At 35.2% G+C, this 21,979-nt stretch overlaps 2 protein-coding genes and 1 pseudogene across 3 annotated transcripts; 1 reads left to right on the top strand and 2 right to left on the bottom strand.

The window, feature by feature from the left end:
* Nucleotides 1–4,088: 4,088 nt before the first annotated feature.
* On the bottom strand, nt 4,089–5,661 carry LOC124833107 (E3 ubiquitin-protein ligase SGR9, amyloplastic-like). The gene has a single exon (XM_047307491.2). It carries the CDS (start codon nt 5,329–5,331, stop codon nt 4,522–4,524), a length of 810 nt encoding a protein of 269 aa, XP_047163447.2. The 5' UTR covers nt 5,332–5,661; the 3' UTR covers nt 4,089–4,521.
* Nucleotides 5,662–6,927: 1,266 nt separating this feature from the next.
* Nucleotides 6,928–9,734, bottom strand: LOC148194408 (pentatricopeptide repeat-containing protein At2g37310 pseudogene; annotated as a pseudogene).
* A 5,130-nt stretch (nt 9,735–14,864) lies between these two features.
* On the top strand, nt 14,865–17,242 carry LOC148194409 (uncharacterized). Of its 2 annotated transcripts, none has more exons than XM_088095776.1 (2): nt 14,865–16,100; nt 16,995–17,242. In XM_088095776.1, exon 1 carries the CDS (start codon nt 14,917–14,919, stop codon nt 16,096–16,098), a length of 1,182 nt encoding a protein of 393 aa, XP_087951902.1. In that variant the 5' UTR covers nt 14,865–14,916; the 3' UTR covers nt 16,099–16,100; nt 16,995–17,242. The 2 variants fall into 2 exon arrangements, with proteins under 2 accessions (XP_087951902.1, XP_087951901.1); XM_088095775.1 differs by having other exon boundaries at nt 14,866–16,100; nt 16,989–17,242.
* Nucleotides 17,243–21,979: the final 4,737 nt, after the last annotated feature.

A 21,979-nucleotide genomic window follows, 5' to 3' on the forward strand; every position in this document is an offset into this window, starting at 1 on the left:
GTAAAATCTCGAAGAACCGCACGTTTCAAGTTTGTATGGATATGGTTCAAAACTTACAGTGTTTGTCTACGGTAAAGGAAGATGAGAACTGGAAATGGCATTTGAGGTTTGGGCATCTCAACTTTCAAGATTTACAGAAGCTAAGTAAGAAAAATATGGTTTTTGGACTGCCAGATATTATTCTACCAGAGAAATCGTGTGAATCATGCATTGTTGGGAAGCAAACGAGAAGACCGTTTCAAGCACAATTGGAAATGAGATCCAAAGAACGACTTGAAGTTTTACACTCAGATATATGTGGACCTCTAGAAGTGCCAACGCTGGCTGGAAATAGATATTTTATCACTTTCATTGACGAATATAGTAGAATGATATGGGTTTATCTCATCAAATTGAAAAGTGAAGCTCTTGAGATGTTTAGAAGATTCAAGGTCAGCGTAAAAAGAGAGACATGAAGACAGATTAAAATTCTGAGAACAGACGGTGGGGGTGAATACACTTCATCTGAGTTTGAGATTTTTTGTCAGAGTTACGGAATAGAACACGAGGTAACCGCACCTTATACGCCTCAACACAATGGTTTGGCAGAAAGAAGAAACAGGACCATAATGAATATGGCCAGGTGTATGTTGAGAGAGAAGGCTATGCCACGCGAGTTGTGGGGAGAAGCTGTGTCAACGGATGTCTGTGTGCTCAACAGGTGTCCGACGAAAAGGTTGTCAGGCAAGGTTCCACATGCAATTTGGACAGGTATGAGACCTTCTGTAAAACACTTTAAAGTTTTTGGATCTTTGGCATTTTGTCACATTGCAGATCAGAAGAGATTGAAGCTTGGAGACAAAGGAGAGGCTATGGTGTTTGTTGGGTATCATTCAACCGGTGCATACAAGTTCTTTGATCCTGTAAAGAGAAAGATGTCAATTAGCAGGTGTGATCTTTCTTGAAGACGAAAGCTGGGATTGGAACTCCAATCAGTCGAGCCTGAAGAAAACGAAAATTATGATGCATGTACCAAAGCAGGATAGAGTAGATACTGATACAGCAGGAATTTCTGAAAGCAGCATTGAAGATGAAGATTCTGCAGAAGTCTCAGGAAGACCAAGAAGGCAAACGGCAAGACCTTCCAGATTTTCTGAATACGAGATGTACTCAGATGCAGGAGTAGATGAAGAGGGTGATATCATTCACTTGGCTTTGATGGCTGGAAGTGAACCGTTGGATGTAGATGAGGCTCTTGCGCAACCTATTTGGAAGGACGCCACTGAAGAAATTAAATCAATTGAGAAGAATAATACGTGGAAGTTAGTTAAGTTGCCACTCAGAAAATAATGCATTGGAGTGAAATGGGTTTTCAAGAAAAAGTTAAATCCAGATGGCACAATATCAAAGCATAAAGCCAGACTCGTGGCAAGAGGATTCCTACAGAGACGAGGAGTAGATTTTACAGAAGTATATGCACTTGTGGCAAGGTTAGAAACAATTCGATTGGTTATTAGTATTGCTTGTGCTAGAAAATGGACATTATTCTCACTTGATGTAAAATCTGCTTTTTTACATGGTCCTTTGGAAGAGGAGGTATATGTCCAGCAACCTCCTGGATTCAGCAAAGAAGACAAGAAGCATTTAGTGTATAAACTGCATAAGGCTCTATATGGGTTGAGGCAAGCTCCCAGAGCATGGAACAAACGAATTGATGCATTCTTTATCAGTCAAGGGTTCAATAAGTATGCTGTTGAACATAGTTTGTATGTGAAAGATAGTGACAGCGGAGGGAAAATGATAGTCTGTCTCTATGTGGATGATCTGTTGGTGACTGGGTCAAGTTTGAAGGAAATTGATGAGTTCAAGCAGATGATGAAAGCTGAGTTTGAGATGACAGATCTCGGGAGGCTTAGCTACTTCTTAAGGATGGAGTTTATGCATACATCCACCGGTTTAATAATGCATCAAAAGAAATATGTGAAGGACTTGTTGGAGAAATTCAACATGAACTGCTGTAATGAAGCCAGAAGTCCACTCGAGGTAAATGTGAGACTAAACATAGATGACGATGAAGAAGGCATAAATGAAACTGATTATAGACAACTTGTTGGATCTCTTCGTTTTTTATGCAACAGCAGGCCAAATTTAATGTTCGGAGTTGGTTTGATTAGTAGGTTCATGTGCAAGCCAAAGAAAAGTCACATGACAGCAGCCAAGCGCATGCTCAGATATATCAAAAAGACTTCAGATTATGGCATACTATTTCCTTATGGTATGAAGCAGGAAGAATTAAGCATAGTTGGATACACTGATTCTGATTTTGGTGGAGATCAGGTTGAAAGAAAAAGTACATCTGGGAATATATTTTTTGTGAACAAGGCACCCATATCATGGAGTTCTAAGAAGCAAACTGTCATCGCCCTATCCAGTTGTGAAGCAGAATACATAGCCGGTTGTGCTGCTGCTTGTCAAGGGGTGTGGTTGAATGAGTTGCTGATGGAATTGCAAATTCAGAAAGGAAGATCTGTAGAATTGAAGATGGACAACACTTCAGCTATCAGTTTGGCAAAGAATCCGGTTAGTCATGGGAGAAGTAAACACATTGAAGTTAAATACCACTTCTTACGTGATATGGTTAACAGAGGCAAGATTGAACTGGTGCATTGCAAAACTGATATTCAGCTGGCAAATTTGTTTACAAAAGCTCTAGATTCTGCCAGGTTTGAGTATCTCAGAAAGGAGGTTGGAGTTGTGACACCAAAAGGCTTGAATTAATGAGGTGTATTAGTTTTGTAATTCAAGCTTTAATGTTTGTCAGTTTTGTTAGTTAAATACCGTTTTACTGTTATTGTTGTATGTTACATATATAAACATTCTGTAACTCTTTGTCAAGACAGTTCTTTTCTCTCTATTACATTTCTTTCACAATCATTGTTACATCTTCTCTGCCTATCTCATTTTCTACTATCAGTTTTCTCTGCATCACCTTTTCTGCTATCACCTCCAGCGCGAGAAACGAAAAACCTCATCCAGCAGTTCAAACTTTGTAACTCCCTCCCAGCACGAGAAACGAGAAATTCCTGTCAGCGGTTACGGTTTCAAAAATAAATCATCCTAAGAACTAGACCGCACGTACGAGTAAGCCAGAATTCATAAAGTCCTTCACCGATTCTTCTCGGCTCAGGCGTGGGGGACCTGTGTACCGTATAGACCGGTCAGTATATGTCACTTGGTCGATCAACTACATAGAAAGTCAACTCTAAAAATCCCAAAACAATGTTAATCGAAAGATTTCAAAATTCGATTAACAAAGTAAAAAAACATGTTTAGATGACATTGGATCGTGATTAGGTGAATCTTAATCAAAAGCTTATTTCGAAATTTATAAATACAAAGGTAAAGTAAGGAGGTAGGTGATTATATTTATTAAACATTTAAGATTAACTGTAATAATCGATCGATATAATTAAAAATTGATTTGAGCGTTGGAATGTCTTTAGCATATATTCAACCGCTCAGACTTAGACTTTTTTAAAGAAAATTTGACAAGAGATTGAAAAAGAAATAATTTAAAATAAGTAATTGGTTAAAAGTATAAAAATATACTTCTCAACCTTACATACCACCGAAACATATTATAATTTTGTTTATATAAATTATTTGTTTTTTCAATCACTTCTAAATTGTTTCAATTCATTTAAAAAAATAAATAATAATTTAGATTAATATATATGTAATTTTTTTAATAAATATTTTTTATTTATTTTAATTAAAATATAATATATAAGATTAATAATTTTGTATATATAATTTTTTTTATTAAATATTGAGTTCTATTATAAAATAAAATATGTGCATTGAACGGAATAAATACCAGTGATTCTACATCATATTAAAATAGGTACAGATAGAATGTTTGCCACTTCAAAATGAGTGAAAGAATTATGAGGCTTGTAGCAAATTAGCAATTAATGCAAATGAAGTTGCAGCACATGCAATAAACAATGAGGAATACATTGTGAAACAATTAATTCTCTTACTTGATTAACCTACAAATGTTTATTATTTTAAAATAAAAATATTGTTTTAGAAGTATTAAATAGACGTGGAGCTAAAAACATGGTGTTTATTTATCATACCCTTCATCTATTACTGATTCTATGGACATAGATCTATCGGAGTCCTATACATTGACGATGTTACAACATTCAGAACCTCACACCTGTAAGTTTTATCTATCTATGCATCTATTCATTTGGCCACACAATCAGACCCTTCGCCTCTACCACAAGAGTCCCTCTCTATGTTCAAAAACATCAGAATCAAAACAAACCCAACCAGTACTAACAATAAAATCCCCAAATAACAAATCCCAAACTGTGGACCCCACCTCCCCCTTAGGTAACAAACTAAAACATAACAATCAAACATTAATCAACGTTAAGTAAGATGTTTCTATCCCCTTCAACCCCTCTTTCTCCACATTCTGTAACCATTTGATGTTTTTCTTGTTGCAATGACCGCTTAAGGAATTAGTAGCTACGAATCTTTTGCAGCCGTTTTAACCAAGATTTCCCACAGCCGTTGGATCTCTCCTACGACATCATCGGACGGTAACCGAAACCTGCAGCAAGGACACGTGTTCCTCTTCCCAAGCCACGGTAAGATACACACCCAATGAAACAAGTGCTGACATGGCAACTCGCACACGTCCCTCCCTATTGTCATCTCCTCTCTGCATATCGCACACTCTATCCCACCGGCCCTCACCTCCACCGATGGCAGCGCCACCACCGCCGTAGCCGACGCAGCCACCTCCCCCGATTCCTTTCCTCCGCCGCATTCCAGTGCACCGACGAGTCTCCAGCAGCGCGTCACGGTCTCCACGAAGGGAATCAGCACCGTCGAGCCCGTGCATGACCCAAAGGGTGCAAAGGAAAGAGTCAACAATGAATCGGAGAAGATGGTGCTGAGGTTGACCCTCCATTGGGAAAATGGTGCCTCGAGGGCATGTGGATTGTGGTTGTGCGTTTCGCAAAGGAGGAGGAGGAGAAGCGCAGCGTCGAGGTCGCGCTGCCTCGTGGCTGTGGACAGCGACGGGGAGGTGGCAGTGAGGAGGTGGAGAAAGGAGAGGAGGTGGCGGGCGATGAGAAGCGTCTTCTGGGAGAGAGAGAGGTTGTGGAGGTGGTGGAGGGTTAGAGAGAAGAGCGTTGGGGAAGAAAGGAGGAAGGCGAGACGGCGATGGTGGTGGAGCGTAGTGGATAGAATGGAGTGGGTGAGATCTGAGAATTGGGAAGGGGTGAGGGTGGAGAGTGCCGCCATGATGATAGATGTTGATGTTTCTTCCATTGTGGGATCATGTGCTTTTGGACTTTGCTTTTCAGACCATGGAGGAGGAAGAAGAATATGGCTTTTTATGTACGTGGGTGAGTGTGTTGGGGTATTACCGATTATTACTAAAATAAATAGACAACTATGTCTTCCACTCTTGATTGTATTGACCAATGTGTCCTCCGTTTCTGTTTCCTTTTCTAACTTCTACCGTCATAAGACTATTATCTTCTAGGTCGGTTGTCCGTTATATTTTTAGGAAGATATGATTGGAAACGTCACTGCTTGACATTCTACTTCATCATTCCGTATGTGTAATTCTGACAACCATTATCTGACTTCGCAGGAGGTAATAATGATTCTAGTTCTAAATAGTTTAATTGTATTATTGTCAGGTTATATATTAAATTAAAGTAATAAATACACGGATTGGTAGAATGAAACATACACTGAAGAGATCTTCATTAGTAACAATACATACCATCTGATACTCTTTGACTTAGTCATTAATGTTCTGAACATCAATAATCTGTTGCATATAGCAGTCATAATCAAATACGTAGTGAACGGAGAGAAAAATATTAACAATCCTGACCTTTAAATTCTAGATTAATGTAAAATATGCAATTAAACACATTAAAATATGTTCAATAGTTAAAAAAAAAAATATTCTAAACTTCAAATCAATCAGTCCTGAAGGTAGGTAGTAACAGATGGATTTTATTTAGTTATTGAAGGCAGTAGAAAATCCACGACAATTATGTTGAATGTGGAATAAATAAAGATGGTGTGACCTTGTGGTCATGGTGACCTAATGGTGGCAAAGTTTGTCCTCACGTTAAATGTCCAGAGCAAGCACGTTTCTTACTCTAGTGCTTTCCATTTTCTCTCAGATGTTTTCTCCCGACCGAATTTGCTAGGGTCAACAAAACAAGCAGAAGAGGAAGTTCCTTCATGGCCCATGCTCATGGCTAGTTCCTCTTGTCACTAAACCAAATTTACAAAACGAATACAATAATGTAGAAGAATTGGGCATCTTCATTATCTCATCCTTTGTTTACATGCGCACATCTAATTTCTCAAAGCTCCAGTGTCTCTACCTACCATAGTGGAAACCTTGCAAATTGCTTTCGTGGCGCGATGAAGTATTTACTGGGATCGTGTGCATTCTGGAGAAAATATTAAAATATAATGCCTCGTAGCCATTAGCCCATTGCCTATTATTGAGAAAGAGGGCACAATGTTGGCAACTCAGGCTATGATTAAAGGAAAGGATATTTAACAGATCTTGGATGCTTTAATAGCAAGAAAAGAGACACGAATAGGGTAAAGATGTGAAAAGGAACAGGTGGATGCAAGACAAGCCCCACAAAATAAGACTATACAAATTAAACAATTATGTTTCCTGTGTTAAATTCCAACTGGCAGCGTCAAAATCAATGCTGAATGAATTCCCCCAAGTCTGAGCTCACCATTTTGGCGATCTCCCAAAAATCTTCAAGCCATTTTCAACAGAAAGTGTCCCTTTGTTGTAGCTTTACAAAAAATATTAGGTCCCCATCTCCGTGTCTACTTAAATATCATAAATTTTAAACAGAAAGAAAAAAGTATTCGTCCTGAAATTTGGGATCCCAACTCGCATAACATGACCACACTGTGGATTTCTTTTACAATAAATCAAACTACTGATACAATGGAAACTGGTAAGTTCCCCAAGACCCATTTCAGTAATGTTTCCTTTAGCCCAAACAAAGTATTTAACGGCAAGGAAGCTCCTTTGCCCAAAAAATAATATCTGGGAACTAGGGCAAAAGTTATTGCTGCCAGCCAGACTATAACTTTTCGCTTAATCACAGAATTGTGTCATCAGTCACAACCTACCTGGACAAATCAGAGTAGCTTTATCAAACAAAGCAGTCTTAACTGAACCCACGAAGCAAGCAAGGGTAGAATCTCAGTTCCCAAAAGAAAAATGTTCAAGTACTCCCTGGAGTCATGCGGTTCTAGGCCTAGACTATCTTGGGTGAAAAATTATCAATCAGCAAGCATAAATTTAGTATACACAGTAAGGCTTGATAAAAAGGGGAGTTGATTCCTAACCTAGTGCACCCAGTAAAGCTTGATATTTTGGCTGAGTACTTTGATAAATGTGTTATTTAGTTTCAGCATCTCAGAAGTTGAGTGACCGCTTTTTCTCTGCCTATACTAGAGATGAATGACCATATTTCAGTACAAGCTACCACATAAAGTTATTAACTGAAAATTCTCGTAGTCTAACTCTTCCTGTAAAACATATCCTTCTCCCCTCGTCAAACCAAACAACCTTCCAGCAACGCCTAAATTTCATCAGATCTACCATTGGACACATCCTTGGCAACGAAATTCAGTAACCCTCCACTCGTTTCAATCCAGCTACTTCCACGGACCTTCTGTAACCCAATTGCTTTCATTCTTTCCCTAACCTCCCTAGCTTGTTCCCATTTCCCAGCATTTGATAATAAATTGGCCATGATCATGTAATTCCCAGTATTTTCAGGCTCGATCTCAAACAAATGATCACAAGCAAACTTTCCCACTTCAACATCACCATAAATCGAAGCCCCGTGCAGCAGAGCACCCCAAACTTTAGCACTTGGTTTAATTGCCATTTCAGAAATGAATAGTGTAGCTTCTGAGAGTTTTCCAGCTCGACTAAGAACACCCACCATGCACGCATAGTGCTCTACCAAGGGTTCAAAGCCACACTGTGAAGGCATCGAATTAAAGATATCCCAAGCTTCATCGACCAATCCGGAATGAGCACAGGCTGTCAATACAGAAGTTAAAGTCACCGGATCAGGTTGAATTCCTTGATTTAGCATCTGACTATACAGACTAAGTGCCAAACCAGCATCACCATGAGCAGCGTAAGCAGATATAATCGATGTCCAAATAACCAAACTCTTATTCGATGAAAGATCAAAAACCCTTTTTGCCCCATGAATATATCCGAGCTTTGCATAAGCATCAATAATGGAGGTTGCCACATATACATTTTGCTCATAACCTCTCCTTATAGCATAACCATGAACCTCTTTCCCTCCTCGAAGGTTTGAGAAATACGAAAAAGAAGGAAGAACGCTAGCAAGTGTAACAGCATTGGGACACAAACCAGAACCCTGTATATCCCGTAACAAATCAAATAACCCTTCAAACTCTTCATTCTGAACCATACCAGAAATCACAGCATTCGACATATTCAATCCAGGGTTCTCCACCCCTCGAAAAATATTCATGGCTTCTTCCACAAACCCGTAATCCATGTACCCTGAAATAATTGCCCCATAAGTAACCTCATCCTTCTCCCGCATTTCTTCAAACAACTCCCGCGCATACTCCAAATGACCACACTTGGCATACATAGCGACCACAGCATTTGAAAGCGAAATATCCATCTCAATTCCATTCTCCTCCACGAAACGGTGTACCTCAATTCCAAACGCAAGGTCCATGGACTGCCCACATGCCTGCATCATGCTCATCGCGGTAACCACATTGGGTGCGACCCCGGAAGCAGTCAACATCTCCATGTACAACCTCTTACACTCGTCGTAATACATCCTCTGAGAATACCCACCAATCATCGCGTTCCACGTCACGGTGTCTCTGTTGGACATTCCGTCGAACACCTTCCGCGCAAGCCAAACCTCATCGCACCTGCAGTAACACGTTATCAACGCGTTGAGAATAAAAATATCCGAGTCAAACCTGCGACGAAGAACGAAACAGTGAACCTCTTTCGCCAAATTGGGGCTACAAAACGACGACGGAATAGTCTTCAAAATGCAGGATATGGTGAAGTTATCGGGGGAGGCGTTGGCGTTTGAGGAGGAGGTGAACGACACAAATAGATTAAGCGCGTCGCGGAACATTGCGTTGAAGGAGTAGCCAAGGAGCATGGCGTTCCATGTGAAGGTGTTTCTGCGGGGAGTCGCGTCGAACACCTTGCGCGCTTCGTGCGCGTGGTCGGACTTGGAGTATAAGAGGATGAGTTTCGAGGCGAGGAAGTTATCGGGTTTGACGGAGAGAAGGATGAGGCGAGCGTGGAGCTGCCTCCCCTGGCGGAGGAGGCGGTGGTCAGAGCAGTACTGAATGGCGGAGCCATAGGCGGAGAAGTCGACGCCGGGGCGGGAGAGCCGTTGTCTGAGGTTGCCGGTTTGAAATTGAAGGGTCGGAGCCACCAGGCTACGGATCCCCATTCATTGATTCATAGAGGGCACTTGCAAAATTCGAATTTTCACCCGTTGCTGCGTATTCAACAATAATAAATCATGGGCTGGGTCTTAGGCCCAATTCATTTTTAAGGGCCTTTCAGCTTGCAGCCCCATGAAGTTGTAAAATGATATATTTGTTCTTATTTACTTCGTCTTCTCCTTCTTTTTCCTCCACTCGAACTCTTCTCTCTCACCCTTATTTTCTTTTTGCAACAGTCTCACTGTCCTCCCCCTATTCATTTAGAAATATACATTCTGAAAAGTTTCTAGATTAATCAATCTGAAGCTAAAAATGAAAATCACATACTAAAGGGTAAATTTGGGATTTAAAAGTTTATGGAGGTGTCGGTTGATACTATGGTGGTGTAGGAAGAAGCTGTCGGTGTTTTTGTTGCTCAAAGGTTTTGTCAGCTACATAAACTCTAAGAACAAAAAGATATTTTTGTTTTGTTTTTAAATTTAAATCAATTGGTGCCAACTATTCCATTATTTTTAGATGCACAGCTACTATTCAAATTGAGAAAATTTTACTAGAAGATCTAATATCAAATTACCATAATTAACACACTTTTTTAAATGTATAATAAAAAGTAAGTCCTAATTATTATTAGAAAAATAATAAATAGTACTTGAATTTAATTATCCATTTTAGTAGTTTTTATTAATGATTTAATTAGTGATCGATTTTTTATTTTTTATTTTAGTGACCTTATGACTAAATTTTCAGGATCTTCGTCACTAAAATGATCACTTATTAATTTTGAACTTTTTTTATAAACAAATAATTAAAAAAGTATAACTTAAAAAAATTATTTTAGTTTTATTCCCCTCGTTTCTCGCTCTCTCCCTCTTCTCATTCACGGTTCTTTTTTTTAAATTCCTCATATAGTATTATATTTATTGTTTTTTAACAAGTCGGAATTTGGTTTATAAGAAAACGAATTTTGACTTTCAATTTCGTGAATATAGCTGGATTATATGTCGGAATTAGGTTCTCGAGAACATAGTTTCGAACATCTTTATTTTTTCTTTAAAGGTCAGAATTTGGTTTTTGAGGAGTTGAATTCCTAGCTTAAATTTCGTGAATCTTGATTGGGTTAGTCGGAACTCGGTTGATGGAAAACCAATTTCCGAACTGAGTTTCTATCTTATTTTTGTTCATTACAGATCGAAATTTGGTCCTTGAGTAAATTTCGAAGTCGTGTTCATGAACCTTATTCTAGCTACCAATAAGAAGACGTTTTTCGGAAAACTGAATTTTGAGCTGGTTGTGTGGTTTTCTTTATTTTTATAATGAGAATTCGGTTTCCTAAGAGACAAATTCCAACCTTATTTTTCATTAAGACCAACTGGGCTACTACTGGGAACTCTGACTTTATTTATTTTTATTTTATATTTCATTCAAATGAAGAGTTGGGAATCAAAAAAAGTTATATTTTTGTGATGAAAAAGTATTTAGTTATAGTTTTGAAATATTTTTTTTTACTTTCATTTATTAATCCATAGGAGATAGGAATAAAAGAAAAATGTATAAGTATACCAAACAAATATAAATTTCATTACTTTTAATTAAAGACTATTATAAAATAGAAATACGAATTCTATTGCTCAAATTTAAACCATCACAAGGTTGTAATAAAACTCAAATACATAAAGAAATGGAGATTACATTGCCTTATTTACAAAACATCTCAACGATTAACATTAATCACTCCACTATCATCAGTGGATGATGAACTACAAACATCATCAGACATCTCAATCTTCATAATATTCATATAAAAAGATATTGTCTTCTAATGACTTAAGTGTGACTCTCTTAGTTCCAACAAATGAATTCTAATGATATGACACATTTGATAGTAACCTCATTTGGAAAAGTATAGAAGACAAACCTTTCATCTTCAAAATTTACATTATCATCAAAGGAATTGAAATCATCCATCTCATAAAAAAATCATGTTTACTTCTTCTACCAAACAACACCACAACTTCTAAACATATTAGGAACATCCTTTTATAATACTAAAATATGAACCATGAGAAGCAAAGTAACCCTTGTTTGGAAATTTGTCATCAAACAATTCAATTTAGATTAGATTAGATTATGAACTTGATAAAACTTTAGTTGTGAGTTTTATTGGATAAGCATAAAAAGAACTTAATCTTTCAATGAATGTTCACATTGGTAGATGCTTTAACAACCCAATCTGACAATGAATGCTACATGACTACTTTATTGGGTAAGCATGCCAAAAACATTTTTGCTTTCAGTGTAGTTTAATCTTACATTATGTAGAAGATGTTCTAATGATTTAGTCTCTCAATAAATGTTTTCACATGTACTTTGTCACAAAGACAAGACTTAATACCATTATTAGTTAAGTATCTAAGTAGAAAACAATGTGTAGCAAAGGTGTTTGGTGCACTATTTTTAGTAACAAACCAATCATGGGCCAGGTCCATTCTCGCGTTGCACTTTCAAGCCTCTTTAATCCCCCCGTAGTCTTCAGAGCTTGGGGGCTACTATACTAGGGGAACCTAAGAATGTCCAATAACCTAAGATAATGGATTTTTTCTTGCAAAGGCTAGTGTATTATATGTCTAGTACACCTCAACCCCAAGAGGTCAATGATAATGTTGAATTTTACCTATATTTCTTTTATGAATAAGTAAACAAAATCAACTTTGGAATGCAGCTGGAGTGCAGCTGAGCGCTCTATTACTGGAATGTTGTCGTTGGGTGCAGTTGAGCGGTGGCGATGCTGATATGGCAAAGTTGGTCTATTTAACTCAGAAACGCAAAGAACTTTGCATCTTTTGACACCCAGACACGTTTTCTCTCATTTGGAGCACCTGGAGGTGAGCTAGGAGTTGTGGAAACCGTCCATCTTCTTCCTTGAGTCTTCTTCCTTCTTCCATTTCCACCATTGTTGTAAGCTCAAGTTCTCCATTCATGGAGAGCTAGTTTCATTGTTGTTGAGGGATTGATGTAGCCATTGAACTCTTATGTAAACCACTGTGTTTTGAATGAATATATGTCTCTTTCATTGATTGTTAGTGTTTAATTCCTTTTCTTAATGTTTGTTGTGAAGTTGTTACTCATGACATGATTGTAGGGTTTGCTTGATATTGGGAAATGTTGGATAAATCTGGACTTGGATTGAACACCTAAAGGAAATAGTATCTAGGGATAGAACTAGGACCTTTGGTTGTCTTAAATCTTAATTCTTAATGCGGAAATAGTTGTTAGGTCTTCCAAGGGATTGAAGCCTAATAAAGAAGTGTAGACTCTCTCTACCAAGGGATTGTGTTTGAGTAATTTAGTAGATTGACATTGGCATATTAATGAAGAGGAAGTGATTTTCTATACATAAGAGTGAAGTAGGTGAAATCATAGTCCCAACAATATCATTCCATATCATTTCAAATCTTTCCATTTCCAAGTGTTTGAGTATCAAAGATCACTTTTATCATTTATGTTGCATGTTTACTTTAATTGCACTAAAACCCAAATTATGAAGCATTCTTTAGTCTAAGTTAGTTGGAAATTATACGATTGTGTGGTGACACGAGTCTCTTGGGACACGATATCCGGTCTTACTGGTTTTATTACTTGAAACGATTTGGTATACTTGTCAAAGTCTCAACAATCAATGAAACCTTAACAAAACTCCCAACTAGTACATCTTGAATTTAAGGGGCTAGTGTACATATATGCCTAGTAGGCCTTGGCATAGGAGGTCGAAGACACCTCGACAAGACTCTCAACTAACATGTCTCGACTTTTGGGAGGCTACTACACGTATATGTCTAGTACACCTTAACCCAGGAGGTCAAAGATACTTCGACAAAACTCTCGACCAAGTACATCTCGGCCCCCAAGATGGTCGAGGACACCCCGCCATGTGCTACAAAATCAACGACATGTATATCATTATTGTGGTACGAATCTACCTAGGCGAAAGGACAAATTACAAAAAAAATTAATGATAATAGACATACTAAGAAAACTCTAAAAGGAGGTAATCATGTAAGGCTTAAACCTAATAAGTAAGGTCCATTTAAGTATTATAAATAATCATTGTTCATGAAGTAAAGATAAATAGACATACTAAAAAAACTCTAAAACAAGGTAATCATGTGATACTTATACCTAATAAGTAGGTCCATTTAAGTAATATAAATAGTCATTATTCATAAAACATGTTAGTGATTTTATTTATTGTGATATGACTATTTACGGCTAAACATAAGATTAATATACTTCTAAGTATATCTTCACCTAATAGAACTAGTGATTTTATTTATTGTGATATGACTATTTACGACTAGTAACTAACATGATATCTTAATCTAAATATAAGATTAATATACTTCTAAGTATATCTTCACCTAATAAAATTAATGATTTTATTTATTGTGATATGACTATTTACTACTAGTAACTAACTTGATATCTTAATCTAAAAATAAAATTAATATAATTTTAGGTATATCTTTCCCTAACATAACGAAATTAAGTAACAACATTAAATACTTTTAATTATGCAAATATAAGTATATTTAGAATATATAATTTAAAAATTTAAGACATGGATAACTTAAAAAAACTGTAGAAGATTTATGAAATGTCAGAAAATAAAAATAAAACTTATTTCTTTCTCAATCACAATGATATTTTAATATAAAATTCAGGTAAGTAAATAAGTAGAATAATATTAGAAGTTTTTCTTTTACTAAAGTGACCGAAATCTTGTGCAGAAAAAGTTGTTCAGTGTATTGGAAATAGGTTTGGGTAAAAGTAAGAATGAAAAAAAATTAGAATAATATACAAAATATAAAAAATGTAAATTAATAAATTATATTTTAATTATTATTTTAATGTTTTTTATTATAGAAAAATCAATAAATATAATTGCTCTGATGTCAAATTCGTCTATTGTTATGGTTAAAATTAATTGGTATTGTGTATTTTAAAAATTAGATCTTCATTATATTAAAAAAGAATACTAATATTATATTAAAATATAATTGTATAATCTATTACATAAATAAATATTTTATTATATTGATGCATCTATTCCAAACTTTTCGTATTTTATTTTTTTGTTTTGAATGAAAAGTGAAAAGTATTTAAAAAAGATTGTTTGACATTAAAAATAAATATTTGACAATTTTAGAAATAAAATTATTACAAAATAAATAAATTTTTGTATTCATACAAATAAAAGAAAATGAAAAATAGTGAGAGATAATATAAAATAAATGTAAAACGTTTTTGAGCATCAAATAAAAATGATTTCTTAATGTGTGTTCTTAAGGTTGGTGGTGTCGTTCAACCTTAGCCATGGAGTCTCTCCCTGGAATTCAGCACTATCACCTCTCACTCTCTCACTCGTCACCACTACGGAGTCTTAAGTTATTGCATGCTTCTTCATTTCCAACACCCATCAGAGCTTCGTCTTCACCCTCACCCAAACAAAACGTATCTTACAAACCCCAAACCCCGTTAACCCAACTTCTCAAAACCCTAAACCCTCTTCTCTCCCCTCTCGTCAAACCCACCTGCATCGCCATAGCCACCACCGCATTCTCCTTCATGCGCCTCCATCCTCCTCCCGTTGCATCGGCGCTAACACATGCCCCTCCGCCACCCTCCTCGGCCTCGGAAATTCTTTCCGACGATACTGCCTCATCGGAAATTCTTTCCGACGAGACGGCAGCGTTGGAAACTCTCCCCGGCGACACTGCCGCATCGGATATTCTCCCCGACGACACTGCCGCATCGGATATTCTCCCCGACGACACTTCCACGTCGGATATTCTTCCCGACGACAAGGCCGCTTCGGAAACTCTCCCCGACGAGGTTGCCCCGGCGGAAACTCTCTCCGACGAGAGCGTGGCCCAAGAGCAATTGAGCGACGACGTCGTTGAGCTTGAGTCCCTCCTACGTACAAAAATGAGAGCCAGCGAAATCGACGAAGCGCTCCTCGTCCTGGACCGTCTAATTGAACTGGAACCGGAAGAGCTGGAGTATCCGTTCGTGAAGGCGCACCTGCACCTCCTCAACGGCGAGCACGAACTCGCCTCGATGGGGTTTGAGGAATTGCTTCAGAGGGATCCATTCCACTTGGAGACGTATCGATGCCTGTTAATGCTAATTTCGGAGACGAAGGCGCCGACCGTGGAGCTTCTGAAGAAAATCGAAGAGGCCGTGAAAGTTTGCGCGGAACAAGAGAGGGATTCCGATGTGAGAGACTTTAAGTTGTTGATTGCGCAGATAAAGGTTATCGATGGGGACTTATATGATGCGTTGAAGGTATATGAGGAGCTTGAGAAGGAAGAACCCAAGGATTTTAGACCTTACTTGGGTCAGGGTATTGTGTATACTATGCTGAAAAAGAATGATGAAGCTGAGAAGCAGTTTGAGATGTTTGGCACGCTTGCTCCCGAGAATCATCCATATAAGCAGTATTTTGAGGACACTTCTAGGATTTTGGAGACGGGACTACAAGACACAAACAGCTGACGGTAATTTTCTTTCTCTAGAAAATTAAGGAATAGAAATCCTTTCAATGATCCGTTTTCTTTATGAATGGAACTAGTTTAGGTGTTTAATGGTTTGTCACACTGATTTTTTATACATATTGATAGTGTGGTTTAAGAACTGGGTTATTTGTGCTCCGAAATAGAACTGGCGTGTGCCTCAGTCTATTTCCATTTTCCCCTGTCATATTTTAATATTTTTCCTCCTTGTGGTGTGCCTTTTGAGAGGTGTAGGAGCCTGGATTCCTTACATAAACCACAACACTGATATAGGATACTCGAGATAATGTAATATATGCTGGGACACTCTGGGGTCGAGGAGTGTAGGTTTTGAAAATAGTTTTTCCATTGAAATTAAATTTGTTAATATGTGTACATTGTTAGCAATCTGGTGGAGAATGACGAGTGAAAGTAAGAAACTGAAACCTCATTGGACGTGACGAGTTTACAATGAAAATTAAATTCAATGCACAATATTATATTTGGTGTTGTTGAAATTTTATTATACTTCCATTTACTATGGTGCTATGATGTTTTTGAATCCAATTACGCTAATTCTTGTTTTGTATTTTTATGGTGGGTTATCTGTCTCAAACTTTGTGTTTCTTGATGTTGTATAAATAAGTGTACCAGCCTGCTGGGTGAATTTTGCTTACGCAGCTCGAATAGTTTCGACTTGTGTCATGTTATTTTAAATGTAATTACAAACAGTATGCTACTGGAAAATCATTTAGTGGTGTTGCTTGCAAAATGAATAGTGGAGTGTTTAGTCTGTTTAAATCATTTATCTGCCACTAGAAATTGTTTCTTGGTCAGTAACATGGTATTTGAGGAGATTCTTGATGATAAAAGAGTGTATGTGGCTAAATGCAGCTGCAGATCTTTGATGATAAAAGAGTGTATATGGCTAAATGCAGCTGCAGATCTTTGCATTGTAGAGTGTACTGGTAGTTGGATAACAATAATTTGTAAATGAAAGAGTGGAAGAACTGAGTGGAATCAGGGTTTTTAAATTAGTATATAAACATATGCTTACATCACTGATAATTTGTAAATGAAAATGTGTAACACTGGTTTGTTTTGAATGCTGGTTTTAATTTATGACAAAACTGGCTATTGGTAACCAACTCAATCTCTTGCGTTTTTTTCCAAATCTGCCTGCAACCGAATATGGCATTTATAAAATATTTGGAGAGTGGATTTTCTCACATGCTGGCCCTTTCCTTTCACTACCTCTCTTGAGTGTGCAAAAGTCATTATCCTCTTAATTATAATTTTTTTTGTCTTGTAGGGAGATGTTTTTGCCCTCTGTGATAATCTAAGAAAGAAAATAAATAAATAAGAAAAATTGTGGAGGAAAGTATAATAGAGTGGAAATATTATTGATGATTAATTATTGAGTATAGATAATTGATTATGAAATTTCACATATAATAACACTGATAATCAATTATTAGTGACTGAAGGCGTGATTAGAGGTCAATCTTCACTGATATCAGAGAGGAAACACATCTTACTTTTATATTTCCCTACCAACTTATCTCCACACTACCAAATTAACTTTATTTTATTCTTATTTCTTCGCTACCAAGTGAAACATTAATTTCACAAAAAAGAAAAAAAGAGAAGAAAAGAATTTGAGGTTTTGTTTCTTCATTTCTTGAGTGATATAACATTCCTTTGTCTTGGATGAGCCATTTGGGATGTTGATGTCTTGGGTTTAAATAATCCGTCTCACGGAGTTCGACTTTTGGAACCCAATGTAGAATAAAGATTATATTCTAATTTTTAAAAAATGCATATTTAAGTTCAAGCATATATATGAATAGAGGATGCTTGCTATTAAAATTGAAAGGTGGATTGAATCGTGCTCCTAACTTATTATTTATCTGTAACATGTTAATAAAAAAGTTTACTAACAGATAGTTATAATATATTATAAATTTTAAAGGAAGAACATTTCATGTATTATTTGTATTTTATTATTTAACAAAGTCAATAACATTTGTCGTTCTATAGTTAATGGTTTAGTTTATCATGGTAGTTTTTTTGTTAACCAGACTCACGCATTATTTTGGATCTTGAACCTACTTGATTAATATCAGTTTTTTTAATCACAAATGTAATGTAGTGACAACCAAAATATCAATCTAAAAATATGGTAAAGCAAATGAGTAATTTGTTAGTGTGTGATCTGATTTGTTTGGGGAAACACATGAACGTTAGTCTAAACTGCCTAAATATACTCTATATGCGGTGCAAATGATGTATCCATTTTCTTCCTAAAACAGAACACTGAACTAGTGCAGAATACTATGCTAATCACGGTTTTAACATCCTAAATGCATGTGTAATGAACAAAATTTTGATATGAATGTATGGAATGCATCTGCAAATGATATGGAAGTTGTGATGAATCTTCAAACTACTTAAAATGATACAAAATGCCAATTAATAAACTGTTTGTGGAAAATGCTTAGAAGAAAACCTAATTTATAACGTTTGATGAAATTCCTAAAAAAAACTAATGATATGATTTTTACAATGTAAATGACATGAACATATTCTAAATGCTAAAACTAATCAAAATATCCAACTAAAACTGATTAACAACTTTTAACAGAAGTGGTTACCTAGTTCATGTTTTGTTGTTTTTGCTTCACAATGCGACTTTAACTAAAGGACATGCTATACGAATACTAAAGAAACAGTGGACAACACATTTCAGCGGATTTAGAGGAATGAAATCAAAGTAACAAATCAAGAAAACAATGGAACAGTAAAACTACCTGCCAAAGCAGTGTTGAGTTTTGGTTCAATTTCAAATTGAGTTCTACCTATGATTTCTAAGAGTTACTTTGCACTTCTTGAATGTAAGGAAGGTCTCTTTGTCCTCACCAAACTAGTGTGGTTACTTTGCACTCATACTACAAACTATTTGTTCTTCAATCAAAATGCAAAACTGTTTTGGAATAAATTGTGAATAAACATAAATTAGCCCCGAATTATAAAATATTGCATGAAAGAGGAATTCGAATAATGAAATGATTGAGAATAATTTTTTACTTGTAGAAAACCTACAACAATGTGGGATGAATGTTACAATTGGGTAAATATCAAAACTATTTTACTTTAATATCTATCTGACCTATATTTATAATATTATTATTGACATATCCAATAAGCCTAAGATCCAAGTGCAACATCCATACGATATATTAACATTTCTAAAATAAAGAAAAGATAATATCAATAGGATATATGATATTATTTATAATATAAACAGTATATGTTAACAATAACAAAATTCTATAAATACATCCTATCACAAAAAAAAAAACAAAATACAGGAATCTCATAATTTCTCTTATTCATATTCTCAATCAAAAATTAAAAAGACTCAACCTGAGTATCGAAAGTGCGTATGCAAAATTCAAATCAAGAAGCATGATAATGTCAATCACATAAGCAAACAGTATCTCAAGCGATAAATAAGAAGAATCTTATTAAAACGTGATAATGATAAGATAAATGATAAACAATTATACCTGTAAGTCCAAATTGGATGATTTCTACTAATAATTATTTAACGCAAGATGTTTCATCAAATCACCAATCCAAAGCATGAAGAATCTAAGGACAACCATCATTTTATATGGCAAAGAATAATGAAAGGTGCTTGAGTCCGACACAAATCAACTACGTTGCTTCATGAAAGAATGCACTCAGAAGCAATTAAGTTAAATCTTATACAAGAAGTACAGAAAGAGGCTTGTGGCATAAAAAATACCTATTTTTGGATTTAAAAATATTTTGATTGTGTTTTATCACTTTTACAAATTGAATAAGAAGAAAAAAAAAATCAGTGTGAATCTTTTTTCTAGCTGTTAAACAATTTCACACTCAATCATCTTTCTTACATTTGATGAACTTTCACGTAAAAGATGTATTAAATATGTTTTATGCATTGAATTTTTTTCCCTTTAAGTGGCATTTGAATAAGTAGATTTACTTAAACATATATAATATTTGAACTTGTGAAAAACATAGAATTGTAAAAAACAGATAGAATTTTCAAAATTGACAAAGTATATATGTTACTTAGGAATGTTGAAGCAAGATAGCTTTAGCTCAGATTATAAGAGATTATTAAAGTGATGTAAGTTTTTTCCAAATCTTCTTGGTCAAAGTTAAGAATTGTAACATAAAATAAGAAAAATGATACTAACAAAGTATGATATTAACATAAGGCTATATATGTATAGTCTAAGCATCACAATGTTTATCAAACATAAAACAAGATTATACAATGTTATATCATCTTAGAAACAAAAATATTTGTATCTTTCAATTTATTATTTAAACAAAAAGCTTACATATTTTATATTTTGTTCCTTTCAACATTTAATGAAAATCATAGGAAAATTGGACTTTTAAATAATACCCTAAATTATACAATAATCATTTTTTCTATATGATTGAAATAAGTAATAATAGTCGATTTTTTTATATGATTGAAATAAGTAATAATAGATAAAAAAATTTATAATAAAAAATAATAAAAAATAAGAAATAATAATAATAAATTAAACTAACACCTGAAAATACTAAATCGTTTATTACTTATGAGCTAAAACATATAAAATAAAACTACCTTAACATATTTATCACGCACTGTATTGATCAAACTAATTAATAAGTTAGTTAAATAAATAAATAAATAGTTACTTTATTGAACTTATCAAACACGATCAAACTTATTAAATCCTCTATTATTAAGAAATCTTGAAATATTTTACAATCCATTATTTTTTTAATCAAATAAATAGCATAACATTGAATGATGTTTGATAAGAGAAAAAGCGATTCTCTAAGTTTGTTTGTATTCATGCATATATTTTGAAAAAAAAAATTATTCATTATATTTGGAAACGTATTTATTACGTCAAGTCGTAACACATCACATGAGTACTTTACCCTAAAAAAAGTAAAATTATATCCGCTTAATTAATCACAATTAATAATGGGTAAAGTTGCTGATGAAAGAAGTACTCAACCTAACGCACTTAACATAGAAGGAAGAATAAGCAAGTGCAGCTTACTGGAAGATCGTTCCAATTACTCGCATTTATTGTGTCACTTTGACTTTTCCATTGACAAAACGCCATTTCAAAGCATTTTATTAGGCCACTAAAATGAATTTACATAACTCATAGTGATTTATATTCTTTAACCAAATGATACAAAATTCAAATTCTGAAAACATATTTTTAATGTAAAATAAGTAAATCATTTTAAAGAAAAAATATTTATGTCGTAATAATTTTATTATATAAAATTCATTTTGTTCCTTACATTAGTGTAAAAATTATGTTTAACATAGTGAGTTTAACATCTAACAAACAAAAAATCAATTTAAAAAAGATCAGTGACAGTTTTGTAAATAAAACGTCATCGACTACGAAAAGTCCCTACATTTTATAGTAATTAGACGCCAGTCCCCCTCAGGTCCAACGTCAAATGGTTTGCGAAAAGTCATTGTTATATGGACTTTGAACATCGAGGCCTTTGATGTCTTATTTATATTAGACATTTGATCTCACCACCACCGACGTCAAAAAGATGCAAAAATATCCCATTTTGGGTGCCAAGATTAACCTTTTTACAAATAAGACGTCAGTTGGGAAAGAGAGCCGACGTCAAATGCCATGTAATTTCACCAACTCCAGAACGCAAACATCAATTACGCATTTTCTCTCTCACTGCTTCGTCTTCTTCCTCTTGTTTTCCCGTTCACCATTATTGTTCAGGTACATTTTCTTCAACTTTGCACCGTTTAAAATCATTTTGCACCGATTACATTA

Source organism: Vigna umbellata, chromosome 8, assembly GCF_029865625.1.
Source record: "Vigna umbellata cultivar VRB3 chromosome 8, Vumbellata_1.0, whole genome shotgun sequence".
Classification (NCBI taxonomy): domain Eukaryota; kingdom Viridiplantae; phylum Streptophyta; class Magnoliopsida; order Fabales; family Fabaceae; genus Vigna; species Vigna umbellata.